Genomic DNA, 21,537 nt, shown 5'->3' with positions numbered 1-21,537 from the left:
ATTTATTACATTTTATGCCTTTATGTTAACAATAAATGCTTTTTTTCACATAATGTAATATTGTTTTCATTTACTTGGGAAAAGCTTGGTTATTATGGGCTAACACCGTGCAATCCCGCAATGTACAATGTACAATGCAAAGAGGATAGGTATGTAGAATGTTGCAAACTTTTTGTTTTGTCTTTCCTGAAGTAAATGTAAGTATGACATCTGAATGAAATCGTACGTTTTGCTAATATGTTTAGATCGTGTCATTGCCTACGCCTCCGTTCTTTGATATTTATAGAAAAATATAATTTTTAATCTGTGGATATAGTGTGTGTGATAAAAAGCCCGAAAAGGCTATTATATTAAATACCTAAATTTCAGAAAATCTGTATTGTACGTATAAACTCCCCAAATCTAGCATCAAAGTCGCTAAAGTGGTTGCTAAACATTGCTGCTCGGATTTTAAATACAGAAAAACCGAACTTGTGCGCAAGATTAAGAAACCGAAAGTCTTCGGTCACACCACACATAAAAATGTTTTGACAGTGACATTTGGATAAAGGAGAGCTGAGGTGACAAGTGAGTGACATTAACATAAATGACAACTGTTTATTCCGACAATTCTTTGTTTTCGTTTGTTGAGTCGCGTTGTTTGTAAAGCAAAATAGTTTATGAAAATAAATAAATATTACTTTCGATAGTGCCGTTTTTGTGTAAACATGTCGGGTTGTGATGCACAGAAACCAGAATCGTCAAAGGATAATATCTCCACGACCTCTATAGACGAGGGCCTTCCGCGAGAACTAAGCCAATTAAGTCTATCGAGTGCTTCGAGCCAGGATGAGTTCCATCGTGATAAAGGACATTCCGAAAATACGCTAAAAAATCTATACCAATACTTTCAGGCACAAAAATTGTGTGATGTAGCCCTTATAGCTGGTGGATGCAGGTATTGTTGGCATTTAATATCTTCACAATGGACCTCTTTGTTGATGACAAAAATAGTTTTACAAAACATTGAATCCTTTGTGCATGAACCAAACAAAAGCTATACATTTTGTTATATGATTATGGTCACTGGAACTTTTCTATGTTAGCTAATAATATCTTGGCCCTTGATTATTAGAGCTAATATTTTTATAAGTAATTATTAAATTAAACAATAACTCCTTTTATTACCTATTAATTATCTGTTAGGACAATTCAGTACCCAACTTGATGGTGTCTTATGTACTTCTATAAATAAATATGAACATTGTTTTTTAGAATCCCAGCACACAAAGTAATGCTAGCATCATGCAGTGAGTATTTTGCAGCAATGTTTACGGGCTCACTGAGAGAAGCTCAGCTGACAGAAATAACTCTGGAGAGGGTTGACTCACAAGCCTTACAAGCTCTTGTTCGCTATTGTTATACTGGCACTATTGGTAGGTTTTCTGCTAGACAATGAATTATACATATATGCATTATATTTATATTAACATCAAATATTGCCTTGAAAGCGAATACAAAAATATGAGCTTAATTGTCGTTAAGCAGACATTGTCTCCATGTCCACTTCCTGTTATTCACAAAAAAGTTAAAACAAACTTTGCAAAAATATGATTTGGCTAACCCAATCCAATGACTATTCCATATGGTGAGGCTAACCCTTTCAAAGGATTTCCCATATGATATGGCTAACTCTTTAGAAAGGGTAACCCGTTCGTTATAGCGCTTACCTGTTTGGCTTTCCCCTTATATGCCTGCGGGGGAGAGGGGTGTAGTTTTCATCACACCCCGCTCCTGTGCAAATTTGTGTGGATCCGTGTGAATAGTGTAAATAATATCGCACCACTTTACATTTGTTGTGCATTGCAATTTATTCCAATTAAAACCGTATGGCATGAGCTTAAAGCATAAATTAGCCTGCTATCTGAACGGGTAACCCTTTCATATGACTTACCTCAAAGAAAGGGCTTTGTAGTTGTTGATAAAGCACTTACTAAAGCAAATTGAACAGGTTACAGCGCCGAATGGCTTTCGAAAACAAACCCATTTCAAAAACCCATTCAAAACCCGTGAAAGGGATAGGGTCCCTGATTATAAAGTGTGATAGTGAGAAAACATGTTTTTGCTTAGAGTATTTTTTAACTTTTTTATGAATAACATGGTTGATCTTCATACCATGCATATTTTGTATTAATGTGTGCATTTAACTTTCACTTTATGTTTATCTTGCAGAATTGAGAGAGGAAACTGTAGAAGTCCTTCTTTCCACATCCAGTTTACTCCAGTTGAATTCGGTAATGGATGCATGTTGTGCTTTCTTAAAAAAACAACTGGATCCATGTAATTGCTTAGGAATAGCGTTTTTTGCTGAACAGCAGTCCTGTATGAACCTCCACAAAAGTGCTATGGAATATACATATCAACATTTTATGCAGGTATATCAAAATTCATTTTGTTTTGATACAATCAACTTTATGTATTTAGTTTTGTTCCTTGTCAAAGGTACTTAAAATTATAAATACAGTAAAAGGTGTTTGTTTAAATAACACACTTAAGGAAATACACAAGCTTATTATAATCACTAAAGGAGAATAGTCATATAAGACCAAATAAAAAGAACAATAAGAGCCCAAGACATGAGAATGTACAATGGTGACTAAAGGCAACAGCCAGAATTTATTATTTATTTTATCTCATTACCAACCAATCATATCACTACATATAATAAAACAGTAGTATATAATAAAAACTTAAGTAAATATATTTAAATGAAATAAAATATAATTTGATTTGTAACACCTCATTTCAAGTAACATGCCTCACCATGATATTATATTCATTCATTAATCTTTTAGGTTGTAAAGCATCAAGAGTTTTTGTCTTTGCAAGTAGATCAATTAGCCAATTTACTGAAATCTGATGATCTCAATGTGGTGACTGAGGAGAATGTGTTTGAGAGTCTCATGACGTGGGTGCAGCATGACAGTGAAAATAGGGAGCAGCACTTACCTACTTTGCTTAAACTGATAAAGCTGCCATTGCTTTCTTCCGAGGTATCCTATTTTATTTATTACCTACTGTTACTTAGATTGGAATAGTTGTGCCCCCGACTCCACTCTTATGGGAATTTGGGGAGATATAATGTGGTATTCAAGTTGTATTCTACCTGTTTACTACTTTTATTAAAAGATTCCTGTACATAAAAACTTTTGTATTACTTAGGATTTGAAAATTTGATGGGATGATTTTGCAATCTTTCCTACAAAACTACTGAAATTTGCGTAAGGTTGCGAGATTATATTAATACTAGATTATATTATTTAATTTTAATACTAGACCTATTTACAATGGTATTTCAAATCATATATTTTAAGAGGGTTTTATGGGACTTTAAATGTAGCTGACGTTTCAACTACCTGGTCGCTGTGATTATACAGAGCCAGACCTGTCATTTACATTCAATAAAAAAAGGTTCCTGCCAAATTCCACTAATATAATATGTAATTTTGTAACAAAGTCATTTTGCTTCTAGTATCTCATAGACAAAGTAGAGCTGGCCTGTGGTAATGTCCCTGATTGCCAGCCTTTGATCATGGAAGCTGTAAAGTGGCACCTCTTACCTGAACGGAGGTCCTTTTTGTTCTCACATAGAACAAGGCCAAGGACCTCGACTATTGGGCGCCTTTTAGCGATTGGCGGCATGGATGGATATAAGGTAGCAATAAAATAGTTTTTAAATTCATATAAATATTCTTCATAGTTGTATTCCTCATGGCTGAGGGTCGTGGTCATTACGTGGAATGAAACACGCACAACAACTTTCTTGGAGTGGTTTGCCATTGCCTTCTCCATTTCACACACAAGTTACTAATCAACCAATGTGTGGTTCCTCACAATGTTTTCCTTCAACGGAAGCAAGTGGTGGTCGATGAAAACTACTATACATGAGTCAGATTGGTATACAAACTCATGTGACACGAGTAGGATTCGAACCTGGGACCTTTCGATCCACAGGTCTTAACCATTACACCACCACCGCTTCGCACCATATAAATATCAAATATCAAGATTTAAAATGGCTATTAGCCGCGGGTCCGGTCGCGGTAAAAAGTTACCTATGCATGACCCCTCAAACCATTGCTTTATTTTGACATCTTCATATTTAGTAATATTATGTAATATAAATTAATTATGAGTATTGCAATGTGTAAATGGCATAAAATTTCATTCATTTATTAATCAGAATAATAAAAAACAATCCTGTCAGCAGGAATAATTAGGTTTATTTCTTGTTTTGTTATTTTTTAGGGTGCAAGTAATATGGAAATGTATGATCCAAGAACCAACTCTTGGACACCCTTCATGCGAATGGGAGCGAGGCGGTTACAATTTGGCGTCGCAGTGATGCAAAATAAGCTAATCGTTGTCGGAGGAAGGGATGGTCTGAAAACTTTAAATACGGTAAGTTTTTACTTTATATTAATATCGTTATAAGCTACAAGAAGTCCCCTACTTATTGATAGAGTTTGAACTTTCATATTTATTGACATAATTATCTGTTTTAAACATTACTCGTAATATTACCTAAAACTCGAAAGTCGGTGAAGCTGAAGAAGTTGTGACTAATTTAACAATCCATGAATCCATGAATGAAAACCTTGTTTGTCAATTACATAAATCTCTGTATGGGCTCAAGCAAGCACCAAGAGCGTGGAATGCAAAACTTCACTCAGAATTGATAAGCTAAAATTTAAGAGATCTGAGAACGAACCATGCGTCTACACGAGGTCTCAGAAGGGGAATGTTATCATTTTAGCCATTTATGTTGACGATATTCTTATTTTCTGGAATAACAAAAAGGAGATGCAAAACGTTAAGAGGGATCTTAGTGCATGCTTTGACATGAAAGATTTAGGAAAGGCGGAGCTTATTTTGGGAATCCATATTGAGCAAAATGACTGCGAAATAAAACTAGATCAGGAGAAGTATATAGAGAAACTGTTAAAGAACTTTAACATGGAGAATTGCAAACCAGTGACAACATCAGCAGTACCAGGTCAAAGATTAGAAAAATCAGTTATGAGCAGTAAGAACAATAACATTCCATATAGAGAGCTTATAGGTTCGTTAATGTACTTAGCTGTCTGTACACGACCTAATATAGCTCATGTAGTTAACTACTTGAGTCAGTTCGATGAATGCTACGAGGAGCAACATTGGATTGCTGCTAAAAGAGTACTTAGGTACCTCAAGGGAACAAAGAATGTATCCTTGAGATACACAAAAGATAAACTTCAATATGTTTTGAAAGCTTATGCTGATGCTGATTTTGCTGGAGACAGTGACAGAAAATCCTATTCAGGATCAGTATTTCTTATTCAAGGAGGAGCTATTTCTTGGCAGAGTAACAAACAGCGCACAGTGGCACTCAGTACTGCGGAGGCAGAATATGTATCACTGTCTGAAGCAACAAAAGAAGTTGTTTTTCTTAGGCGATTCGTGACAGAGATGATTGGTCAAGAATTTCAGACAGCTACAACTGTGTTGTCAGATAGTCAGTCAGCTATTGCTATCGCTAACATTCCAGTACACCATCAACGTACAAAACATGTGGATGTACGTTATCATTTTGTGCGAGATGCAGTTGAGGCAGATATTATTAATTTAAAGTACTGTGAAACTGAGAAAATGGTCGCAGATGCCTTAACAAAATCTCTACCTAGAGGAAAATTTGAGTGGTGTATGAGAGAAATGGGTTTGTGTGTTTGAGACGTGAGTGAGAATGAAAGCTATCCTGAATGAGGGGATGTGTGAGAGTATAAGTTGTTAATATTGTGTTTATGTTTACGAGATTAAGGAGGAGTATTAGAGTAAAGAGTTTTAATCTCTAGAACATGACAACTAAAAAGAGAAAAATGTTGTCATGGCAGTTGGTTGTTATTTTTCTGAGATGGTACAATTGTTGTAATGATTTAATGTATTTATTATAATAGAAATAAACAAGTGATGTTTTATCTCCATACCCTGTGCATATTTTATGATAGTTTATCTACGGTCCTCAACAATTTCTACAGTTTAATTTCGAACGCCTTCACGAAAGGCAATAGTAAGAGGCTGTGAGAAAGTGGGAGGGAGAACCGCTCCCAAAGCGAGATACGACGCCTTGGTAGTTAAATTAGGGATTGAACATTTGAAAGACAGATACAATATCACGTCTTGCATATTTTGTAACAACAACCCTGACAGCGTTGTCCACGCTGACGGCTGATTAACCTTTAGCTTGCAAACTCATCAAACTGGGGTAAGGCGCTGTAATAGTAGTGTATTTATGTCATAACATCAGGTCTATACCTATATTGTATCACAGTGATTACAAAGTAAAAGATAAATTTAAACACAGGTGGAATGTTTTGATCTCACGTCGCTAAGCTGGAGCACACTAGCGCCAATGAACACACACCGTCACGGGCTGGGGGTGGCCGTGCTAGGTGACGGACCCAACGCCCCGGTGTACGCCGTCGGCGGCCATGATGGATGGATATATCTCAACTCCGTTGAACGGTGAGCTCTAACTTTCATTAACTTGTTGATGAACTTTGTAGCATGGTCATATCTATTGCTATTGGTTATCATGCCGGATCGCTACACTGGATGTCAACTTGGAAAATTATAATTTTTAGATTGAACTGAGTCTTAATGTTATAACTAGCTTTTTACCGGGGCTTCGCTCGTGTGAATTTATCTTCTAAACGAGTAAACTATCAGTAATTTCATCGAATATTCCAGGACTGATAAAATTTATTTGATTCGTAATATATCGTAGTATGTTCGCGTCTTTAGTTCAATTACCTGTTTGCCGCTACGACTTCCGCTCCGTTTTATGTCTCGTCTCGTCGCATTTCTCGCAATATGTCGTGTTCCTTTTCCCGCTACGTGTCTCGTCCCGTTTTCTGCAAAATGTCTATCTCTCTTAAAATTCCACTTAGTATTTATCCCCATAGATATGCATATTTTAAAAATCGATTAATGCATTATTATTTTCACTAATATCTTGCAACCCCTATTTAAGCCTCATGGCGTTCAAAATCTAACAAAAATTTTAATCCAAAATTCAATGTATCTCACTTCAAACATTACGGTACTGCGACCGAACCAGTCGCGCAGATTTCTTGTATTTGGTGTTACGCATAACGTGACGAAAGTAGTTCAACTTCGCTTCACAAGTTTAATTTTCTTCTTCATTTTCAGATGAACTTCCAGGTTAATTTGTCACGCTATATTATATATTATATTTGTTCGTAACGTCGGTTGTTGTTATAGTTGGGACGCGTGCTCGCGCACGTGGACGATAGTGTCGCCGATGGCGGGCGCGCGCAGCACGTGCGGCGTGGCGGCGCTGCGCGGGCGCCTGTACGCGGCAGGCGGCCGCGACGGCGGCGCCTGTCTGCGCTCCGTCGAGTGCTACGACCCCAACACCAACCACTGGACCAACTGCGCGCCCATGACCAGGCGAAGGGGCGGAGTCAGCGTAAGTACACTCACATTAAATATTATAGATCTATGCAATAGCATAGTGGCACCCAACAAATATTTTATTAACATGAACTTAACACTAAAACTGCAGTGTATTTCTTGCGTAGACTGGCAAATTACGTAGGAAGCAAATGTCTGGGGATGCTGCTCCCGCCTAGCCCTGTCAGAAGGGGCATACCCAAGAATTGCTGGCCATCAACAAATATGTCTAAATGTATAGATAAATCATTTGCACCTTAGAACATGGTGATACAGCAATGTATTAAGTACCGTTGCATTTATATAAAAAAAGGTCACAATGGACATGATTGGGCAGGTATGCGCCGCGGGCGGCTACCTATACGCGTTAGGCGGGCACGAGGCGCCCGCGAACACTGTGGGCGGACGGCTGGCCTGCGTGGAGCGCTACGACCCCGTCGCGGACGTGTGGGTGCTGCTGGCGCGGCTGTCACTCGGACGGGACGCCATCGGCTCATGTCTGCTGGGCGACAGGATCGTGGCTGTCGGTACGTAATATATTCTATCTACTGCTTGTTACATGTATATTATGCTTTTTACTTTTTATATGTAGGTATATAAATATAGTGATTTTTAAAAATGCCGTATAGTAATTTTCTTTTCTTAACTTTGCCCAGGTGGGTACGATGGCGTGCAATACCTCTGCGTAGTGGAAGTATACGATGCAGAGTCCAACAGCTGGCGAAAGCTGGCGCCACTGAGCACGGGCCGCGCGGGCGCCGCCGTCGTTGCCGTGCCGCCGCCCCGCAACCTCTTCTGATACTTCCACAATGACCAGTGTGAGGTCTACATAATAGGCTGAGCGCACTGGCTGGAAATATTTTAAATGACGTGAGATTCGAATTTAGATTTCGAACACCACGCTCCTATTTTGACATTTCTGCGCTGTAACGAATCCGCTTATTCACCCCCAATATTGCCACTGATTTAAGGCCGTGTGTAGGCCAAAGGCCACGGAATCTCTTCTGATACTTCCACAACGACCAGTCTACATTATAGGCTGATCGCATTGGCTGGAAATTTCTGTTGTGTGGTTCGAATTTAGATTTCGAACAGCACACGCTTCTGTGTTTTAAACCAATTTTAGGTACTTAAATAGGTAATTCGACTGCCTATAGATATTACGTACCTTACGTACTTTGTTTTTGCGTGATCAATCGTGATGATTTAAATTTTGAATATTAGCGATATCTATTTACCCATTGAATCGCTTCGGCCACAATGCAGGCTATTGTCGTTTATGTTGTGCGCATGTCCCGCGCACATGCGAATTCGCTATTCGCTAGTGTTAGCAACTTCAGTTATTCATAAAGTAGTAAATTGCAACTAATTAATCTGGCGACTACTGGAAATTACACATACATATATTCGCGTAGGTGCCACTATGTATAATACTTAAGGCAACCTCGCTTTCTCAAATTGCTTATATGGGTAGAGTAATTATTTGCTGACCCCAGTTTTACATCTATGTATTGTATGTAACCATGTATGTTAACGTATAGCATCCGTATTTTAGCATTTCTTAAAAACTAAACTTTGATATAACAAAGGTAACATATATAATGATATGTTTAAACGGAATTTAACTAAATATTGAGTGCCAAATATAGCAGCATTTAGAAATGTATTAAGTAATTGGTTTGTTAAAAATTATATAATTACCTAAACTCAATTCGGAATTAATATTAGAATTCATATCATTGAGAAAAACTGAGAGTTCTTAAATATACAGTACAGTTAGGTTTCAGCTGAAGTTAGTGCTTACTTATCCACTAAAGATAATGTAACCTTCCAATAAAACACATTATTCTTTTTAGCATGCGGTATGTACTTACACGATGTGATTCGCAACGCAACATCTTTTAAAATATTGATATTTGATCTCATTAAGACTTAATGTTATATGAACTTTAGTCTAGCTTTTTATAACAAACAAACATATATGTATATGTAATGTAATATTAATGTTTCGTGCACTACACTATTTTAGAGACTGTTAGCAATTATCGTATAAACCAGTGCATATTTTCATAAGAGAAAATAATACCTACTAAAAAAATAGGTGGTATATTTTTTCTCATGTTGCATAAAATCCAATTGAAGAAATTAGTTTATTTTTATTATGAAGAATGGTGTACATTAGTAATTTGTGATGTTTGTAAATGACTGTATAGAAAATTGAAGTCCCCTGCAATATTTTTAGAGGCTATATTTTTGTATTTTAAGAACAAATAGGTACATTAACTGAGAAAAACTTCAAGGTATTTTTTCACATCACCTATGATGTGAAAAATGCTCTATATTATCATTATTAATCTATATTAATAAGTTTTAAATTTTGACTTTTCAGTTAATTTATTTCCAAATGCATTTTTGGGGGGACGAACCTGTGATGTTAGTGCTAGGAGACCCGCTAGATGTGAGAAAATTATTAGAAATGTGATTATAACTCAACCTTTTATATGTACTTAGATCTAAAGATGTAGCTGTATATTAAAGTTAGTAAATGGATAGATTAGAAACATCAGCTTTTCAGATTGTACTATTTGATGTTTATATTTGATTATTTTTCTGTAAGAATAAATCATATATTTCCTGAAACGTACTTTTATTGAGAGAACTTTATTTAACTAAATTAATCCGCTAGGCCACTAGACAAGCTGAGGGCTGCTAAACGGCTCGGCTTCGCACTCTGCTCAGTAAAAATTGAATAATTTTAAATTGTTTTTAGTGAATAGAAAAAGTGGAACGCCTGCGTGTTAGTCACAGATATAAGTGTAATATTTCTGTGGGCTTTGTAAACATTTTGTATGAAAGAAGAGCTTATATTTTATATATTAGAATTCGGACTTCTGATTTGGGCACGCTATCATCTTTGGTGCCTGTCAATGTCATTCATGACAATGACAGACACCAAAGATTTGTCTCATTTGCGCATTGGTAAGTCGGTAGGTAGGTACCTACTTACTAAATCCATGGTTGGCCCATCCTGGCTGGTTTCATTCTTTTTTCATTCATTCATTTCATTCGACGAGACGAGGCCATGAATGATTACTTTTATTTTACCTACTCTTTGAGTTCATGCCTTCTTGTGAAGTAAGAAAAAAACACGAGAATTTAACTTTAAAATTTAATCTGTCATAAAATCATATTTCCTTAATTAAAAATGGCTTTGCATATACCCAAAGCACCTGGTGTGCCTTCAATGTTAAAAGATGGAGCACGGGTAAGTATTATAACCAAATATTTTTGTAGTTCGGTCATGTGGTTTGGGTGCGAAGCCGACAATATGAATCAATTTTCTCATGAATATGTACCTTTTGATTATCTAACACCATGTATAATTTAATAAATCTTATAAAAAATGCGTAAATATCTATTAATAAAATAAATCAAACATTTTTTAAAATTTCATTGTATGTAATGTTAATTTATTTACATCCTCGTTTGCGTAACTTCTTTATAGATGTTTTCTGGATTAGAAGAAGCAGTTTACAGAAACATCAATGCCTGCAAACAGTTTGCACAGAGCGTGCGTTCAGCTTACGGCCCCAACGGCATGAATAAGATGATCATCAATCACATTGACAAACAGTTTGTGACTAGTGATGCCGGCACTATTATTCGGGAATTGGATGTGGAGCATCCGGCTGCCAAGTTAATGGTCCTCGCGAGTCAGATGCAAGATGCTGAAGTTGGTGATGGCACCAACTTTGTCATAGTCATTTCAGGGGCGCTCTTAGAAGCTGCTGAAGAACTACTACGCCTTGGTGTCACTACAAGTGAAATAGCTGAAGGATATGAACAAGCTCTTGACAAGTGCTTGGAAATCTTACCAGAGCTAGTATGTGAGGAGATAAAAGATTACAAAGATATACCAGCTGTTGTCAGGGGTATCAGGCCATCTATTATGTCAAAGCAGTATGGAAATGAAGACTATATAGCCGAGCTTGTAGCCAAGGCTTGTGTGGCTATACTCCCAGAGCAAACTACCTTCAATGTTGATAATGTCAGAATATGCAAGGTATTATATTATATTTTATATCAAATAGAATTAGTCTTTATTAATTTTCATGCTTCACAATCCATTCATTTTGAAATCCAAATTAGCTTCTTAAACTACAGTGTTGAAACTGAACATGTCGGTTATAGTGAATCCAATGACCTAATTGTGCACCCCTCCTGGATGCACATAGTGTCTATTAAGCAGCAACATCAATTCAGTATGATAAAATAATCTTGTATTGTTAAATTACAGATTCTTGGGGCTGGTCTTCTACAATCCCAAGTTCTATCGGGGATGGTGTTCAAGCGAGAAGTAGAAGGTGATCTGACTTCAGCCAGCAAAGCTAAAGTGGCCATATACTCTTGTCCAGTAGACATCACTCAAACTGAGACTAAAGGGACAGTTTTAATTAAAACTGCAGATGAACTGCTTAACTTCAGCAGAGGAGAAGAGTCGCATCTTGAGAAACAAATCAAGGATATTGCAGATGCCGGCGTCAAAGTTATTGTTGCTGGTGCTAAGTTTGGTGATATGGCTTTGCATTTCCTGAACAAATATGGAGTTATGGCTGTCCGTCTCACATCAAAGTTTGAGCTTCGCCGTCTTGCTAAGACTGTCAATGCTACTGTAAGTAATATATTTATTATTTAACTTGATTCTCTTATTTAGATCATATGTTTTCAACATTTTAATTTATCTCTCTATAAAAAAGAATGAATAATAACAAAAAAATACAAACTTATCTTCAGTATCAATGCCAATGATAAATGCAACTGGAAATTCAGTTTCCTGTTTATTTTTGATATATACAAGCTGGAAACGGATAAATTCGGGAGAACACGCGTGTTCACTCACCTGACATAAAACCAGACTGGATATTCTCTAGTACCCTCAAATATAGTATATGACAATTTTTATTTCATTCATACTTTTCAGGTTTTACCCCGTATTACGACTCCAACTGCGGAGGAGCTTGGTTACTGTGACACAGTGACTGTTGAAGAGCTAGGAGACACTCGGGTGGTGGTCTTCCGCATGGAAAGCACAGAGTCTCGCTTATCTACTATTGTAATTAGAGGTTCTACAGACAATTACATGGATGATATTGAGAGAGCTATTGATGATGGTGTCAACACATTTAAAGGAATTGCTAGAGAAGGAAGGTATGGACTGAAAGCTTATTATATTTTAAATGTCGAGTATATACTATGATTATGATTGTCTGGTCTCAAATGATGCCTCTCTAAATGGCACCATAATATGATTATAACTAATATGCAAGAGTTAGTTTGATATACAAACTCATGTGGCATGAGTAAGATTTGAACCTGGCACCTTTTGGTTCACAGACAGGCATCAACATCAACATTACACCACCACTGCAAAATTTGTTGTAGAGTGGCATAAATATGGATGTAGAATGGTATAAATAATTTTTAAAAAGAAATATAATAATTTTTAAAGTGCTTTAGCCATATATCAACAGTGAAAAACCATTGTTCTTCTTGTTATTAGGTTTGTGCCTGGCGCTGGTGCTACAGAAATTGAGTTAGCTCACAGACTCATGCAATATGCAGATACTCTTCCTGGCTTGGAACAATATGCTGTACGAAAATTCGCCATCGCCTTAGAAAGCATCCCGCGATCGCTGGCCGACAATTCTGGTGCTAATGCTACAGAAGTAGTTAACAACATCTACAAGGCTCACCGTGTAAGTATTTTTTCCTCAGATATCTAATATGTTATTGCTGACACTGGTGTCAGATTTTATTCAGTCTCCTAAAGGCATTGGACATGACTTGTACAACTACTTACCGCCATCTAGTGCATACACACTAGTGAACTAAACTGTCCACCAGTGTGCAGGTTTCCTCACGATGTTTCCCTTCACCAGAAGCAAGTGGTGGTCTATGAAACTACTATATATGAGATTGGTATATAAACTCATATGGCATGAGTAGGATACAAACCCGAGATCTTTCGATCCACATGTGGGCATCTTAACCATTACACCACCACCGCTTCACCACCACCATTTCTTTACTAATTATGTACTTTGCAAACAAGGCCCATCACTTGTGGTTCCACTCCATATACTCCCGTAGATGTTGTAACAAATGACTAAGAGATGTGAAGCAATTAATGCTGATAGGCGAAATAACTACAGCAACTGACTAGTGATCCGGCCCGACTTCGCACGTTCTAATATGGTTGTTTTGTATTTATAAACCTTTGTTAATAATTATCTAAACAACAGTAACAACTTCATCAAAATCCATTTCACCCACACAAAAAACAAATAGAAATAATAATAAATCCTTTATTTCAGGCAAGTAACAATGTAAACAATAAAGTATTAATTTACATGCATAATGGCCCATATAATAAATACCTTACAGACTAATATATAGTAATCTTTTTGAAATATATGTAAAAGTCACATAAGCTGATGAAAGTAGTGTTTCCATACAAAAGGGTTCAAAAATTTAGTAATTACCATTTGCGCCTTTTTAAGCCCTCTGCTTCAGATGCAGCAGCACCAACTTAATAGGATGGTGCGAGCGATGGTGCCAGTGTGTCAATGCAAGTAGTTTCACAGCCCCAACCTACACGGAATTAAAATCATCCGTCTCATACCACATCCCGAGCCAAACCAAGCCATTTTTTTTTATTTATCTATGTAATTGAATTTAGTTATATTGTTTCTATTGAATTGCTAATTACTTATTTTATTTTTAGGATGGCAATAAAAATGCTGGATTTGATATTGATTCCGAAAATAATGGAGTTTGTGACGCGAAAGAAAAAGGGATTCTTGATTTGTTTGTTCTGAAACATTGGGGCCTCAAGTATGCAGTTGGTGCTGCTACTACAATACTCAAAGTGGATCAGATCATTATGGCCAAGAGAGCTGGTGGACCTAAGCCCAGAAAACCTGATGGCGATGATGATGACTCTTAAATATACAATTCTTTATTACAAATAAGCTATCTTTAATATAGCTTCTTTGTTAACTAACGTAATGGTATTAATATTACTGCCTATTTTCATATAGCAATTAATTTAAATGGATTGCTTTAGGTTTACTCCATGTCGTCACAAAACATGTCGAGGCCTTAACCATAATTAAACATTCTTAATTTATGTTGTTTTGTTTTTACATATTCCTTCCTTGTCAATTTGTTATATCTACACATCCACACCTCATCCTTGATGGACCTGACGAGGGCGTCGAACTATGGTTTTTCTACCGCCTGGATGGATACTTGGCATGAAAGCGAAGCCAGCACTAGGTACTTCTTATCTCTGTTCGATCACCAGTCAATTTTAGCGAAATGTAAAACTTACACTTCGTAAAAATTGTTAAAACTGAAAGATGTTAATTTTAATGATGAATAGCGTTGCCGGACTATCATGAATATCAAAATGACGACGCATCACTGTTTATTTTGCATAGACGATATCATCTCTTTTTTTTTATACTTATTTGATAACTTATAATTTTGGTACAGCTGCTTATTTTAGAAATATTGATCCCGCCATTCTGACATGTCAAGATGGCGGGATCAAGTTGTTACTACAAATCTATTAACCATTTAATTAAACTGCATAGTCTGCGATTTAATACCTCCTGGAAGTCGTAAAATATTTTTGTAATTATTTATATTTTTTTTTGTTATTTATTTTATTTAATCTACAGCTTTCACGCCTGCTAAAATGTTAAGAGCACAAACTCAAAGTTGAATTAATTTGCCTTTGTTTGGCAGGAGACGTAGTTCTTCAGTTATGTTTTTTGGAAATCCTTATCACAGATCAAGATTTTGTGGCTTAACATATTCAATATCTAAAATAAGAGTAACAATAAAACCAGTAATTTAAAATATAAATTTTAATTCCCTAAATATTTCCATAAAGTTCTAAAAATGTAATTGTTTTTCATTACTCCACTCCTGTGGTGGTATAGTTGTCCTGACTTCTGAATTAGTAGGTACTACTTACTAAATCCATGCGCGCGAGCAACCTATTTACATACTCGTTCTCCCCACTGGGATGCTCACTTCCCTGCCTAATAGGGCTGACTGTATTTATACTCAGCCCTATTGGGAGGCTTTACATGAATGATTAGTCATCTTAGTGATTTTCCTGTTTGTAAAGCCTCCCAATAGGGTTTGTTTACCCTAGTTGTACCAGTAGTGTCAATATTACCTATAGGGAGTATTACTGCGCATTAAGCTATGCCCTTTCCATTCATTAGGGAATATTACGCAAAGCTCGGCGCAGATGGCGCTACTGGTACAACTAGGGTAAACAAACATTGACGATGGAGGCAAAAAGCGCCCATTTTTATTGAAGATTTACGACTAAAATCACTTTTTCGCAATCGTGGTGCAAGTTTAAAAGAAAAAAAAAAGTATTATATAAGGATTTAGTAGATTCTTGAATAGGCTTCTGAGCACAAAGAACACAAAATACAAGACGAATTTGCTAAATGATTCAAGTCCAGTGTAAAACACAAACTTTTATTATCATTCCTTAATTTATTGAATAATATTGATATCACATTGCACTATTGTGGAATTGGGATATGTATATTATTTTCGACCACCACTTCTTCAACACAAAAACTATTCAAATCAAAAATATAAACCTTTATCCGTGAAACGACACATATTTAATCGAGAGCTATTTATATCTTCACGTTTAGCAGCTCTTTGTCGACTTTGAGTACCTACCTACACTTTTTTAAGAATTCAGTTTTGATCATGAAAAAACAATAGGTACCTACTATTCCTTTCTTTAAGATGCGGTTAATTGGTCCTGAAAATAATAACACCATAGTGTGTGAGGTGTTCATGTTACTATTGTGAAAAGAGTTTAAATTGTATTTTTTGAACTCCACGAGTTTCTTTTCATCAACTCGTCCGTGGATTCTACAGGTATATTATTATAAAACCAAATTGAAATTGCAAATATACGAATAACATGGATACTGAAGTTTATAGCAGATTTTTTATGGTTTATAATATACGAGGTAGACGTACCTACAATTATAAGGTAGGCTACCTACCTGGAGGTCGAGGTGGCACCTACCTTCTTTTAAAATAAAAATAGGCGAGTGTGCCACCGTGCCCATAATGTTCTATCTACTATGGTTGAATCATAGACATTTTATTTGTTATCTAGCAGCACTTTTTATTAGTGTCAAATATCGAACGAAACGAAGCTGTTTGTATTTGTTCCAAGTTATCGTAAAACGATATCAGTTTTTGACGCCGTATTGTCTTGAATTTATTCTTATTTTCGCATTCCAGATAGGTTATTTCGTTCATAGTTTCAAGATTCTCTAATACAGACAATACAATAAAACAATGTCTTCATATAAGGTGAGGCAGAGGCAACCCGTTTTCATGACATTTACAAGTTCTATTTCTTTAGTTACCTACCCGAATAATACTTAAATTCCCGTTTTAGCCGATCGATTCCAAAAGAGAGGAGTTTCGACGCTATTTGGAAAGAGCTGGAGTAATGGACGCATTAACTAAAGTGCTTGTTAGCTTGTATGAGGAGCCAGACAAACCCGAAGATGCTTTGGAGTATGTTCGCAAGCACTTGGGTACTGACGGGGGCGATGATGAGCTTGAAGCAGCAAGGGCACGTATTGCAGAATTAGAAGCTGAAAATGCTCTGCTGAAAGGTGATGCAGCCCCAACGGAAGGATAAAAATGATTTATTTATTCATAGTTATATTAATAATGATACATGTTCAATTAATAAATGATGATCTCAATACATAATAAATGATCTCGGATAGACTATCCTTGTTGAATCTGAAGAAAAATATAACATTGTGTTATAAATACTTTGAGAGTATTATTTTTGTTATGATTTAAGTATATTTGTGTTAGAAGTGCAAGAAGCAACATTAAATTTTCGTTTCATTACAGAGGTATTTTATTTTGTATGATAGTACTTACTGATAATACTTTAATTTATAATTAGTTCATCACTCCTTTACCATTCAGTCCATCTCAACCAGTGAGAATTGATGGATACTTTTTCAAAATGTAATTTATTGCACTAACACAAAAATAATTTTCCAAATACAGAAATTGGCTGAGGAAATGGCAGTTCATACTTCCAGTTTACCTAGTACTAGCAGTTTTCTGCTGCAATAAAGTAGCATATCTCTACACAAAACAATCTCTCTTTCTCACCACAGGCACAACTGCTCATTTCAATCCAATGCACTGTTTTGATATAAATGGACAAAATGAGGACAAATACACTTTTACATTTCTAATATTAGTATGGATACATTACATAGTGGGTCTCAATTGGTTCCCTAATTTTTTTTATTAGTAATTTAGGTTGGTACACAAACTTTTTGCTTAATTTTTTTTTTATTTCTAGTTTTTTATTTTGTATTCCCCTAACATTATACCACCGTTCATTTCCCAAATTAGTAAGTAGTCCAAATATTTTATTACTTCTAATATTCATAATTATTTAATAATGTTTCTCACTAAACATTAAAAGTACAAAAGTATAACGCCTAACAATAATAATAAATATATTAGCACAAATCACACAGATTGAGCTAGCCCCAAAGTAATTTCGAGACTTGCGTTATGGGATACTAACTCAACAATACTATATTTTATAGCAAATACATGGATAAACATCCAAGACCCGAGCCAATCAGAAATATATCATTTTCCATCATGACCCCAACGGGGGTTAAAACCCGGGACCTCTTGGTTCAGAGGCAAGCACTTTACCACTGCGCCACCTAGGTCGCCAATCTTTATTGGTTGTAAACTAGCTGATGCCCGCAACAACAATATAGTTTTTCAGTCTGATTTCATCTTCTGTATGTATAGGTATCGTTACGTTTTGTCTGTATAATTAAATTTCTCTAATAACTTTGACTACTTGCCAAAAATTGTTCCGCCACGCGAATAAATAAAGGGAGAATAAAAAAATTACTACAATACAAAGATAATATAGCTTATCAGTAATGTAATCCTTACTAAGGTCTGAAGCACTTTCTACTATTGATACAAAGTATAACATGAATTACTTAATGTAACATGATTATTTTTAAACAGCTGCGCTGATAAGTTCTGTGTACTTCTTCACTTTGCTGGCGACGCTCATGTCCACATATTTGTCACCAATGGAGACAACCATGCCACCAAGGAGAGCTGGGTCTACCTTGGATGTCAGTTGCAAAGTTTCATTACCCTTCAGGAATTTCTGAAATTGAATGTTAGCATTGTCAAAATCAAAGCTGGGCGTAATCAATTACATTTGTGATCTGATTGATAATCAGATTAATAATAAAATAGGTACTTCAAATCGAGACTAAAAGTAATCTAAAGTATCAAGAAAGTGATGAAAATAAATGAGGGCACTGTTTCCTGCAGGCTGGCAACACTAAGCAGGTTTATCGAGGAATGATTGACTAGTTCCTTATTGATATAGTAAAAAAATTTAGTTTATTTAAAATTACCATAATAATTAAAACCTTGATTTGTTTTTGTAATCTGAAATCCTTTAATAGACATCCAATTGTACTCCAATTGCATTTTTCCCAACTCACTGGTCATGCCAGCCCCATCCTTCACCTTGCTTAGCTCTATATGATTATATCTTACCAACGGCCTGTTCTGGCTTCGATCGGGTAAAAACATAATAAATACACCTAAACCTTTCTCAGGAACCACACTATCTATTGGTGAATATCCATGCAGTAGTTTTTGAGATTATCGAAATTTGAAATTTAACAGACAGAAGCTGCAGAGGACTTTGTTTTATAATATATAAGGATACTTGGTGCTAACAAGTGATGTGGCAAGAGTTAGCTAGTGAGCACATGAAGGAACTATCTTTTCCGTTTAATGCTCCCCAGTATATTTAGTTATTATATGCCATACCTTCAAAGCAGCTTCGAGGCTTTGTTTCTGAGCTGCATCCAAGGGTTTGGCAGTGATGACTTCACAAGTGACTTCGCCACGGTGAGCAGACATCATGATCTTGTATGCATTGATAACACCCTCCAACTTCTGCAGACGACCATTCTCAGCAAGGAGTGCAAGCAAGTTGCTTGTAGTGGGTGAGAAGTTTATCTGAAGAAAAATTTTGTTAATCATTTTGACACTAATTCACAAAATACTTAATTACATTGAAATAATTAATATTTAGCATAATAATAATATAATACATAATAATAAATTTTATATGACCAAAGTCACACCTAAAATTTTTTGTAAATATATTCTAAGAGGCATCAATATTCAAGAGGTTAAATTGAAAAATAATGATGATTCATTTAGGTTATAAAATATACACTATATCAAATTTGTTTAACATGAATAAAGTACCTTAGTGGCGACTGTTTTAAGTGCGTCCGCCTTGAAACTTCTCTTCAAGGTGGGATTAAGGATAAATTCCTTCAATTTAGCATCAGACTTGATACTTTGCTGGAACTGGATAAGCTCTTTTTCCACAACGTCCAAAGCTTTACTTTTCGATGCAGCTGAATATAAAGCTGATGCATATCTGCCTTCTAAACCAAATACTTGTACAGGAGGCTTAACCATTTGAGCTGCAGCCGCCGATGTGCTCAAGGAGCGCACCTATAAATATTACGTAATTTACAATTTTAGCCAAATCTTCACATCAATAACTGGATAGATCCAACAAGCAACAAAGTATAATTACCAGCATATTAGTCTTCGCAAAGGACATGGTTCTTCCTGGCTTTATTTTTTCAATAGAATAAAATTAGTATAAAGTCAGGAAGAAATTCTGACTTTCTTCGGTTTTCGATCCCAATAGCCAATAGCAAGCAATTTACAAAGTTCATCAAAACGTCAGTCACAGCTTTACATCAATGTCAATATGACATTGATATTCCACAATATTCCACAGCAAGAACAATCTACCATGGATTTAGTAAATACTTCGTTGACGGAGTATACTTCTACAACCGATTTTCTTCTTATTCTTCTTCTTGACCTTATCCCATTCATGTTTGGTCGGCACAGTATGTAAGTTCCTTCCATTTCGTTCTGTCATTTGCCATATCCATTGATACTCCTTTCCTGTTCATACTATCTTTATATACTCCATCCATTTCTTTTTTTTTATTATCCTTGGATAACCGACAATATAAAGTTAATGTTTAAACTTAGAATTGAAGCCCACAAAAGATATTATAAAACTAGGAAAGATAACCATCTTGAATATTACAAAAAACAAAGAAACTATGTGACTTCTGCTATTGAAAGGGAAAAAAAAGCATATTTTGAGTTTTATATCAACAAGAACCTAGATAATCCTAAAATTTTGTGGAAAAACCTTAAATCCAATGTCTTGCCACCCAAACATGAAAACGATTTACCCAATCACATTTCCTCTCCTGAAGAAATAAACAAACACTTTCTTAACCCCTCTCCTAATATTGTTTTGCATCCATCGAATCCACCGTCTTATAATAACATACCTAAAACAGACGCTCCTTTCAAACTTAAATCTGTTAGTTCTGAAATCATCTCTCAAATAGTACATAATCTTAAATCAAATGCTCAAGGAGTTGATCAGATTTCCCTAGACATGATCTTATTAACCCTACCCTATTCTCTTGAATTTATTACCCTCATCATCAATGAATCTATATCTACTTCTATCTTTCCGGATACCTGGAAAACTGCAATTGTCAGACCTCTACCAAAAAATTCAAACCCTCTCACCGTAAATGATCTTCGCCCAATAAGTATCCTTTCAATTCTTTCTAAAATACTAGAAAAGGTAGTGCATTTACAATTAACTGAATTTCTGGAGACCAATCAAATTCTCCCAGAAGCACAGTCAGGATTCAGAAAGAAACATAGTACAGCCACAGCCTTGCTCGACGTTACGAGTAATATCTTAGAAGCCCAAGATAATGGAATGGGCACTTTTCTTGTTCTTCTTGACTTTTCTCGTGCCTTTGATAG

At 35.9% G+C, this 21,537-nt stretch overlaps 4 protein-coding genes across 4 annotated transcripts; 3 read left to right on the top strand and 1 right to left on the bottom strand.

The window, feature by feature from the left end:
- Positions 1–592: 592 nt before the first annotated feature.
- On the top strand, positions 593–10,131 carry LOC128671976 (uncharacterized protein). The gene is made up of 10 exons (XM_053748835.1): positions 593–937; positions 1,255–1,415; positions 2,212–2,414; positions 2,835–3,032; positions 3,512–3,694; positions 4,288–4,440; positions 6,380–6,540; positions 7,300–7,507; positions 7,829–8,018; positions 8,148–10,131. The coding sequence occupies exons 1-10, from the start codon at positions 708–710 to the stop codon at positions 8,288–8,290; spliced, it is 1,830 nt and encodes a 609-aa protein (XP_053604810.1). The 5' UTR covers positions 593–707; the 3' UTR covers positions 8,291–10,131.
- A 436-nt stretch (positions 10,132–10,567) lies between these two features.
- On the top strand, positions 10,568–14,680 carry CCT8 (Chaperonin containing TCP1 subunit 8). The gene is made up of 6 exons (XM_053748826.1): positions 10,568–10,756; positions 10,997–11,554; positions 11,789–12,163; positions 12,473–12,699; positions 13,052–13,247; positions 14,276–14,680. The coding sequence occupies exons 1-6, from the start codon at positions 10,697–10,699 to the stop codon at positions 14,495–14,497; spliced, it is 1,638 nt and encodes a 545-aa protein (XP_053604801.1). The 5' UTR covers positions 10,568–10,696; the 3' UTR covers positions 14,498–14,680.
- A 2,037-nt stretch (positions 14,681–16,717) lies between these two features.
- On the top strand, positions 16,718–17,480 carry LOC128671991 (uncharacterized protein). Its single transcript, XM_053748864.2, has 2 exons — positions 16,718–16,920; positions 17,009–17,480. Exons 1-2 carry the CDS (start codon positions 16,906–16,908, stop codon positions 17,255–17,257), a joined length of 264 nt encoding a protein of 87 aa, XP_053604839.1. The 5' UTR covers positions 16,718–16,905; the 3' UTR covers positions 17,258–17,480.
- Positions 17,481–18,541: 1,061 nt separating this feature from the next.
- ATPsynO (ATP synthase, oligomycin sensitivity conferring protein) lies at positions 18,542–20,419 on the bottom strand. The gene is made up of 4 exons (XM_053748863.2): positions 20,261–20,419; positions 19,921–20,175; positions 19,474–19,665; positions 18,542–18,793 (listed from the first exon to the last, which is right to left on the bottom strand). Exons 1-4 carry the CDS (start codon positions 20,285–20,287, stop codon positions 18,638–18,640), a joined length of 630 nt encoding a protein of 209 aa, XP_053604838.1. The 5' UTR covers positions 20,288–20,419; the 3' UTR covers positions 18,542–18,637.
- Positions 20,420–21,537: the final 1,118 nt, after the last annotated feature.

This window comes from Plodia interpunctella, chromosome 8 (assembly GCF_027563975.2).
Source record: "Plodia interpunctella isolate USDA-ARS_2022_Savannah chromosome 8, ilPloInte3.2, whole genome shotgun sequence".
Lineage (NCBI taxonomy): Eukaryota > Metazoa > Arthropoda > Insecta > Lepidoptera > Pyralidae > Plodia > Plodia interpunctella.
The sequence above is the reverse complement of the archived record's forward strand: the minus strand, read 5'-3'. Positions and strand labels throughout refer to the sequence as shown.